Source organism: Ursus maritimus, unplaced genomic scaffold (assembly GCF_017311325.1).
Source record: "Ursus maritimus isolate PB19 unplaced genomic scaffold, ASM1731132v1 scaffold_31, whole genome shotgun sequence".
NCBI classification, from domain to species: Eukaryota; Metazoa; Chordata; class Mammalia; order Carnivora; family Ursidae; genus Ursus; species Ursus maritimus.
The window spans coordinates 9,681,509-9,691,927 of NW_024425675.1; the positions used below are offsets into that span (position 1 = coordinate 9,681,509).

Consider the following 10,419-nt stretch of genomic DNA (forward strand, 5'->3'; position numbering starts at 1 on the left):
GGCCCAGAAAGTCTTAAAGTGAGGACATGTCTGCCCAGGCATGAATCCCTGATAATCTCCCTTCTGGGGGCAAGAATTATTTCCCAGGTCCTAAGTGGGTATGAGTGAATCCTATAGTGAAAATGTGAATCAGCTAACCCAAATGGAGTACCAGGGATTTGGACAAATCCTGATGTGATCAAAGTGGAGTTTCTGTAAATGAAGAATGAGTGAACCCAGGGTAAAGCGAGGTTTTGATGGGCCAGTTGAAAAGTAATTGTAACAATTAAGAAGTGACATGATAGGCGCTCAAAGGGTGGTCATTGTGGGCATTGAGAGGAGTGATACGTGTAAAAAACAGCTCAAAGTAGAAAAGTACCAGTGAAAGGCAGCGCTGAGATTTCAAACCCAAGTAAAGAGGCAATAGTAGTAGCATGGGCAGGAATACAAGAGTTAGGAAGGAAAGTTCTACATGAAGACCTCAGCATTTCCTGATTGCTTTTCCTGATCCCGTAGAACTCTGCTAGAAAGAACATTTGTAGCACGTGGGCAGTGGCCAACATACTGAATAAATCTCATGGAGGGCTTTGAGTGTGGCTTATTTTTTATTTGGCTTCTGACCACATCAGGGTTTTAGGGTAGCTCTTGAAAGATGTGTTTACTTAAGGGATTTTCAATAATTAGGGCACTACCTAATGTTTAAATACTGCCAGAAATATGCTGAAAGGTTGGCAGGTAAACAACTTAGCATATGGGAATGGAAGGTCAGTGTTTCAACAGATACGTAAGTAGGTTACCTTGAGGTGATGCATTTGATGAAACATTTTCTCCAAATTAAAGCTTTCTTCTTTATTCTTATTAATTAGATATTATCTTCTTTAGATGCTATCTTCCAATGAGGTCATATCGCTAAGACAGATAAAATGGGTTGAACAATTATTGGTCAGAATGAGTTAAAATAGCGATGTTCAGGTTTGGGGAAAAGAAGTCAAAAGAAATGTTCAACAATAAGAACCATTTAACGTGTGTTTTTACGTATTTATTTCTTTATCTAGTATCTACTATGTCAGAAACTATGTTAAGTGCTTTATATTCATTATTTGATTTCATTAGCAAATAATCTCATGAAATATGTACTTTTGTTATTTGCATTTTCCAGATAAGGTAACTGTGGCCAGAAAGGTTAAGTTGCCTCAGATTATGCAAAGTTAATTAGAGATAGAGCCAGAATTTCCAGTCAGGTCTAGTGTAATTCTGAAGCCCTTATCCTTAACTGCTATCCTACGCTCGTCTCTTCTGGCTTGAGCCCGCAAACAAGGTGATTGTGAATTTTATGAAGCCTTTAGCACTCCACCCACAAAAGATATGATTTCTGTCATGTGTGAAGAAATAATGGTTCATTTATAAAACATGCCACGGAATGTTTAACAACCTGTTTTCTCACATTTCTGGCAATGGATATCTTTATGTTGTGGAACCAAATTCAATGCAGTAAGAGCTTAAATTTCTAGAAGCTGCCTATAAACACATTATAAGCCTTTGTTGCCTTGATGACTTCCTTATGACCCAGATGCTCTACGAATATCTTAAACGTAGGTTGGGGATGTGGAAAATTATTTTACCATTGTTTTAGGAAAAAGCCAGGTATTAGCAAAAGAAAAATCTGAGACAAAAACCAAGCTATACCTTTGAAAAATCTTCTGTTACACTGAATAAAATCTTAAAATAAACATATGTCGTATGTATTCATATGTGAATGACATTTTGTATGCATCTATTTCTAACTGAACCTGTGTTTCTATAACAGACACAAAATGCATGCTAAAGAACTTAAATTTTACATTTTTATTCACCTATAAAACTAATGGAAAATTATTTTTCTTTTTTTTTTTTTTTTTCATTCTTCTCACAGCTGAATTTTTATTCCTCTTGTGGGGTGTTTATCTCTGCTATGCAGTGCGGACAGTGCCATCAGCATTTCATGAGCCACGCTATATGGCCGTTGCAGTTCACAATGAGCTCATTATCTCTGCTATATTCCATACAATTAGGCAAGTGCTCTGTCGAGCTAGTAAATAACTGTTTTGTTTCTTTGATGTGTTGCAGTTTAATTTAAATAGCAAAACTGGATAACATACGTAATGGAAAAATTTAGGAAGGATAGTGTTTTTAAGTTGACTAATTTCTTTGTCACAGAAATGGCAAATGAATATAGTTCGTTGCTTTTTTTTTTTTTAAGATTTCTGTATTTATTTAGAAAAGGAGAGCACGTGGTGGAGAGGGGCAGAGGGAGAGGGAGAAATCCAAGTAGACTCTGCACTGAGCACAGAGCCTGACGTGGGGCTCGATCTCAGGACCCATGAGATTATGGCCTGAGCCGAAACCAAGAGTGGGACACCTAACCAAGTGTGCCACCCAGGCACCCCTACAGTTTTTCTTTAAACTGCTGTTCTTAGTTCCTTCTGATGTTTTGTTATCACCTTTATTTATCTGAAGGTTTACTCAATATTATTGTATTATATTAAATCACTTATGGGAATGTCATTTGTTGTTATGATATACAGTGCTTTTTGTTCTGGAGATATAAAGCAACACCTGCTTACATTATAATGTAGATATAGATAAATTTTCTATGTTTCCATTCATGTTAATACACTGGTTTACACTTTTAAAATCTTAATACTCAGATAGTCAGCTTATGTGTATCAATTCTGCCAAATTCAAAACTGAAAAACCATTACAATCCAATGACTGGATTTTTGTGTGCAATGAGGTTTTTTTGTTCGTTTGTTTAAATTTATTTGTTTGAGAGAGAGAGCACAGAGAGAGAGAGTGAGGGGGAGAAGCAGACTCCTGGCTAAGCAGAGAGCCCAACATGGGGCTCGATTCCAGGACCGTGCAATCATGACCTGAGCCGAAGCTAGACAATTAACTGCCTAAGCCATCCACGTGCCCCTGTGTGCAATGAGGTTTTATCACTATCGCATTTTAGCAGTGACTCTCTATTGGAAGGAGTATGGCCTGGCCCTCCATTTTTTGATATCCCATTTATTACTATAGTCAGTAAGTACAAAGGAGGAAGAAGGTAGCTTATGATAAGTGAACAAAATGAAATTTTATGACTTATCTTCTGAGAATTTACATCTATTTATATCTGGAAATGAAATGAAAACCTCAGTGAGAACAAAAAAAGGAATCCTATAATTTGAAAAGCAACAAAAAGATGTCATTCATTTGCTCAACAAAGTTAGGACATACATAAGAATTTAATGAGAAATTTTGAATATCTGTCTTTTCCCTCAGTGGAAAAACAGAGATTAATAATAGTGGGAGTCAGAGTGGGAAGGTGTGGATCTGTGGAAGTTTTAGAAGATATTTATCATTTCTCACTTTAGTCAATAGTTATAAAATTGTATCTTGCACTTGTAGGAATAGATGATGCCAGAGAGCAGCCGAACCTTAGGCATACCTACACTGTTTTAACTTTTAAAGTAAGGAAAGAAGTATTTATGATTTGACAACCCTGGAAATTCCATCAAAGGGCCAGGAATCAAAGGAATTTGCCTTCTTGCTTTGTCTTCCCCCCTCTCAAGAAAGAGAGAAAAGAGAAAAAGAGAAGAGGAAGGAAAGATGAGAAGCAAAATATGATGTTATAAATAGGCGAAAAGAAGGCTCTCTCTCTTCTACTGGAACTAGAGCTGAAAAGATGTGAGAGCGGATGCCCTGGGTCTGCAGCATAGTGGGCACCAGAGAACGCTCTTGTCACGGGCAGAGCTCCCCAGCCTTCACACTTCTCCCAAACCGTCTCCCAAGAACAGTTGCATTTTTGTTGTTTGTTTCCAGAATATCAAACACCTATGTTTCAAGATATTACAAACATGCTTCTCTAGAACCACTTTTAAGTTAAATGCTGTATTAACAAACCAATTAAAGAGTTATAAGCATGCCAAAAGAAATTTACAGGCAAGTTTAAATGTCTTCTGTTGTCGGAATGTGACTGTCATGCAAAGGGTTTCCTAGTTTTGCCCTACAATCAGCTGCTGTATTTCTTAGAACCAAATTAATTGCCCAAGAAATTAAATCTGTTCAAAGCATTTACCTAAATTGATCTTTATCCTTGTCTGTCTTAAGATTTACATCTGTTCCATTTTCATCATTAAGTATGTTTTTTCAATGGACTTTATTTTTTTTTTAAGATTTTATTTATTTAACACATAGATAGAGAGAGAGCACAAGCAGAGGGAGCTGCAGGCAGATGGAGAGGGAGAAGCAGGCTCTCTGCTGAGCAAGGAGCCCGATGCAAGGCTCGATCTCAGGACCCTGGGATCATGACCTGAGCTGAAGGCAGACGCTTAACCAACTGAGCCACCCAGGTGCCCCGCAATGGACTTTAAACTCTCAACTTGCCCACGTAGGCAAGATAAATTTATTTTTTAAATGAACTTCTAAAAATTCCTAAAAAGGCAACAGGTGGTTATTGCAGATAAATCATAAAATGATAAAAAATAAACCCCCTAATCCAACTACCCAAAGATGATAAGCACTGTTAATATATTAGGATATCACTTCTAGATGTTTTTATATGCTCGTGCATATTTATGACACATTGTGTTTGATAGCTCACTTTTAGGAATGTCACAGCACAATGTGACATACCGAGAAGTCCTGCTGTAAGGAAACCCAGTTAACTTTGTTTAACCAGCACCTTCCAAACCATTCACCATGATATCCCCCCAGCCCTCAATTGCCATCTGATAATAGCAACCACCCTTCAGAAAATTCTCTTTTAATACTGGGCTGAGGTGAGGAAACGTATTCTAAATATTCATTCAAAATAGCTTTCTGGGGGCACCCGGCTGGCTCAGTCAGGGAGCGTGCAACTCTTGATCTCAGGGTCATGAGTTCAAACCCCACACTGTGCATAGAGCTTGCTTTAAAAAAAAAATAGCTTTCTGACTTTGCGTAGGTCTTTTCCACAGAGTCGCAGACAACCCACCAGCCTAGCTGGGTTCACATAGACACAAGCTCCGCCTGAATTGTTCATGTTGGACCTAGTAGACTTTGTGTTAGTAAACATGCTCTACTCAAAAAGATCAATTTTCCTTGAGACAACTGTGTAGTCCCCCTTGAGTTTTGAACAGGGAGGACTTCTCGTGGTAGCAGGGTGACCAGCCTTGGTAGGCTTTGGTATTTTCTTAGGCAAGCCTAAGAAAACCCAAATGGGAAGCCCTACTTTTAAGTTCCAAATTCAACTTACCTTTCTGCGTAGACCAAACCCAATTAGATTGCGGCATGTTGGCTTCAAAGAATTATAGTATGTATTAGCTACTGTGTCTCGGAAATTAAATTGTATGGCCATAAAGGATCAAGGATGGAATTATAGTTTAACACAGTAAATCTACGGAACACTGATTTTAGGGAGATGAGCAGGGAGAAAGTAATAGGCAGTAATAATTAAAGGAATCAAGTATATATAATTTTTTATTTACATGTAGACTGAATTCATACATGCCGTGGTTCCAGTGTTGATAAAGTCCAAGAATAGGAAGCAATAACCTAATAATATAAATCAACTGAAACCATCTTTGTAATTTTTTACTAGAATGAAGTGATATTAAATAAGGCCTCCAAAGTCAGCAAAGATATTCTCTATCAATAGGCATAAATGTTCATTCTTGTTTGCTTAAAATATAAAATTATATATACATAACTGTGTATACATATATACATACATAAATATATAAACTTAAAGCTATGACTACATATTTATATACAGATTTAATTTTATTCTCAATTTTGAGAATTGCCAGATTGAACAAAAATAAGCTAAAAGGATTAAGTCTAGAAGTCTAATAATGCAGAAGGCATTTTGCCTAATCTATTCTATAATCCTTTACTAAGCATAGAGCAGAGCTTTGGGAAAGTGCAAGACTTTTTAAAAGTTTGTTTTTATTCTTAACCTCAATTTTTAGCTATTTCTACGTCCCTGACTGTTAGATCTATTTTTGAGAAGTTGAAATAGTCTTTTAAAGAAAAATCTTTAAAACGACTGCAAAACCCAGTTTTTCTTAAGATATTTCGAGTCAGAACTGCAACCTAACAAACCTAGCATTTAAAATTAAAGCTGATTAATTTAGGGGCAATTGATGTTAGTATATAGCACTTCAAATTAAGTTTTTGGAAGACTCACCATTGTAGTTTAAAATATAGTGACCATTGTTCCTTCCAGATATTGTCAGGCTAGCTTAAAGTTCACTTGTGTTGGCATTTGAGACAGAAATTCCCAGTGCATGAGAAAGAACACTTTTGGAGTGTAAATCCATCTCTTTTGATATAACTGTCTGCTCCAGTACTGGCAATGACCCCAGCAGAGTTGGACTGTATAATTTTCCAGGTCACAGTTTCATATTGCTTCTAGGCCTCAGTACTATGCCTCGGGTACTGTTACTTGTCACTGAGGAGGATCCTATTTCAGTGCTTTAAAAAATCTCACCTGACCCAGCACGGGATCTGTCGAGAAAGTATGTCATCCCCGAGCAAAGTGAATATTCATTTAGTCATATTCAAGGCAGGGTATAAAGCCACTTTTCTCACCAAGAAGTTAGAGAAGGTGTTACTTAATAAAATCCTATTTGGTGATAGGTGAACTGCCATGAGCTTTCTGTACTTCTGCGTATATATTTTAAGTCCATTTTGTGTCTCCAAACACAGGGGACAGTATCCCCATTTTGAACAACTGTTGAGCTTCCATTTTAGCTTGATTTTGGGAGGTGGGGGGGAGGTGAGAAAACAGGGGCGGAGGGGGGGCAGGATGGAGGTGAAAATGAGGAAGAAATCCCCTTGATGGAAATTTTGTTTCAAGTATTAATAATACTAATTTACTTAGTAAATTTGTCATGGATATGGTATAATGCAGGTATAAAATTAGTTTCTTCTATTTTTAGATTCATATGTGTTTGTTTTATGTTTATATCATAAGCATTTTCCTAAGATGTTAGCTTTTCAAATATGATGATGTATGTCACTGAACCAAAATGCTGATTCTCTAGGGGCTCCTGGATGCCTCAGTTGATTGAGCATCTGACTCTCAATTCCAGCTCAGGTCATGATCTCAGGGTGGTGAGATGAGTCCCTCATGGGGCTCTGTGATCAGCGGGGAGTCTGCTTCTCTCCCTCTTTCCTCCCACTGCTCACCTTCTTTCTCTCTCTCTCTCTCTCTCTCTTTCTCTCAAATAAACAAATCTTTTTTAAAAAATGCTAATTCTCTGGGGTGCCTGGGTGGCTCTGACTTTGGCTCAGGTCATGATCCCAGGGTCCTGGGATCGAGCCCCACGTCCGACTCCCTGCCCAGCGGAGAGTCTGCTTCTCCCTCTCCCTCTGCCTGCTGCTCTGCCTACTTATGCTGTCTCTCTCTAGCTCTCTGTCAAATAAATAAATAAAATCTTTTTAAAAAAATGCTAATTCTCTAATTCCAAACACAATAAAGTCTCATATTGAGCTTTCATGTATAAACAATGTATGAGAAAAAATTAAAAGAAGAATATGATTGCAAAATGACTTTAATAAAATCATCACCTGGTTTCCACAAAAGAATGAGTCCTTAAACCCGAGTTTTAGTTTGTACATATACCTATTGATATACAAAAATATTCCAAAATCACCAGAGTAGATATTGGTACTGAATTTTTCCTATACATGTTTCCTACAGTACTGTCCTAAAACACAGTTTTATAAATTCCTCAGCAAGATAGGATTTTAAATTATTTTAAAACAATTTGATACTTCACAACAACTAAAATTTTTATTTTAAAAGATGTGTTTTACAAACCATTAGTATATGCATTTTATCCATTGCATTATCATTTAAGCCTCTGAGGTCATTCACAAAGGCAGATAATTACCAACTCCTGTTTTTCTTAATTTTTTTCTTAATTAATGTTTTCAAAGGAAAACGATTAGAATCAAGACTTATGTGTCTGTGTCTTGTAACCCAGTGGCCTGAAGCCACTAGTTTGTAAATCTGTTCTTGTTTTGAATTCACATATGTTCACTGCTTTTACTTTAGACATTCAATTTACACACAAAATAATTATTCCAGGAAATGACTAGCACATTATATATCTATATGCTGTCTTTCTTACTACTGATCATTTAAAATAATAAATAATAAAGAGTTCATGTCTTATGTATCCAATCAGGGTTCCTTAGGGCCTTATTCTCCTGTGATGAAATGTATGCCGCAGAAACAGCAGTACAACTTTTCTCATGCTTGCTTTTTTTTTTTTTTAATACACTGAGGAAAAAAGGTTTCAGGTATCCTAGTGTCTTAAATAGAGATCTTGTTGGATTACTAACTTGGTGAATTCTCATTTCAGATTCGTTCTTGCCTCAAGACTTCAGTCTGACTGGATGCTAATGCTGTATTTTGCACATACTCATTTGACTGTGACAGTCACCATTGGGTTGCTTTTGATTCCAAAGGTATTCCTTTAGCATTACTTTTGTCTTGCAAGACAGTTATTTTAAATAAGCATGGAGTTGTTTCTTCTTTAAAAAAAAATATCTGGCGATCTAGGGAAAGGGAGGTGTGGAGGTTTACTTGACACTCTAAAATGTTTTTAAAGCCCTTCCTCAGGGAGCGAGATGTCTCTTTTCCTTTAGGATTTATTAGGATTTATTAAACATCCCATATCATTTTTAAATGCTTCACTTTGTACAAAACCCATCATCTGGTTTGGTTCTTTCTCAAGTATTTCGCTCTCCAGATATGATTTAATTATGGGTTCAAGGTAACTTTTATTGTGGCTCTAACATCAAAATCATTTTTAAAGAGAATTATCCTATTTTAAGAATCCTGTTTGGATTTACATTCAGGAAGCACTGTGTTGTAAACATTCAGAAAATTTTTATATAAATAATTATAATACTGTGTATAGAAAAATCTTGCTTTATAATGATAGATTCTGGCAAAGACACACCGAAGTGGGAGAAAATGGGCCAGCACTCAGAATACAAGGATTTTGAATATATGCTCCACCCACACTAGCTATATAGTATGACATTAGCCAAAACTTTTCATCTCTCTGAGGTTCAGTTTCTTCATCTTTGACATGATAGCAATAAAGCTGCTTACAGTGAAATAATATGATATCAGAGTGTGGGGAAAAAACATACAACTTACAGCATTATTATTATTTTCCTCACTTACACATAGACAAACAAAATATTAGAACATTGTATATCTGGATGAGTACCACGTAATATAATATTCGCACAGCTGAGACAAGAATTTGTAATTGCTTGTCATTCACTCCAGGCTTTACCACCTCTCACAAGCAAAACATTGAAGTTCAGCCTGATTGAAAGGGCAAACAAATGTAAACAGAGAAAAATGCCCATTTTCTTCCTTACTTGAATTACACCAGATAGCCACGGTTTTCATGGATTAGTCTGTTACTGCAGTTAATCTTATCCATTTTCATACGTTGCATTATATGATTACATTTTTATTAGATGGATGTACTGTTACTCCAGCTGTTCATTCAGTTGTGAGAACTGAAAACACATATTCATACAAAGATTTGTACATGAATGTTCCTAGCAGCCCTATTCATAATAGCTAAAAAGTGGAAGCAACCCAAATGTCCATCAGCTGTAGAAACACAATGTGACATATCTACACAATGGAACACTACCCGACAAAAAGAAGGAATGAACCACTGATACGTGCCACAACACTCGAAAACACTATGCCAAGTGAAGGAGGCTAGACACAAAAGGCCACATCTTGTGTGATTCCATTTATATGAAATGTCCAGAACAGGCAACTCTGTTGAGACAGAAAGTAGGTTAGTGGTTGCCACTAGCTGGGAAAGAAGGGAAATGGAAGTGACTGCTTTCGTGGGCTTAAGGTTCTTTTGGGGGGTGATGAAAATATTCTGGAATTAGATAGTGGTGATGGTTACACAGCACTGTGAATATACCAAAAAGCACTCAATTGTACAATTGAAATTTGAGAACGTTATGGTATGTGAATTATATCTCAACTTCAGATAATTTAACAGAATCATCGAGGGGCTTTGCTAAGCACTGTTCTATATCCTGGAATAAGACTAACAAACAGATAAAAATATGTGCTCTTGTAGTACGTATATTATGGAGAAGGGGGAAACAAGAAATAAATAAGATAAATATTTAAAATACTAATTTGGGGGCGCCTGGGTGGCACAGCGGTTAAGCGTCTGCCTTTGGCTCAGGGCGTGATCCCGGCGTTACGGGATCGAGCCCCACATCAGGCTCTTCTGCTATGAGCCTGCTTCTTCCTCTCCCACTCCCCCTGCTTGTGTTCCCTCTCTCGCTGGCTGTCTCTATCTCTGTCAACTAAATAAATAAAATCTTTAAAAATAAATAAATAAATAAATAAATAAATAAATAAATAAA

General features: G+C 36.8%; 1 protein-coding gene across 1 annotated transcript in view; it reads left to right on the forward strand.

The window, feature by feature from the left end:
• The window catches only part of GPR158 (G protein-coupled receptor 158), a 434,171-nt gene that overhangs the window by 419,827 nt on the left and 3,925 nt on the right, over window positions 1-10,419 (forward strand). Inside the window, 2 exon segments of the mRNA XM_008709680.2 lie at window positions 1,892-2,030; window positions 8,355-8,460. Coding sequence (XP_008707902.2) covers window positions 1,892-2,030; window positions 8,355-8,460 — 245 coding nt within the window.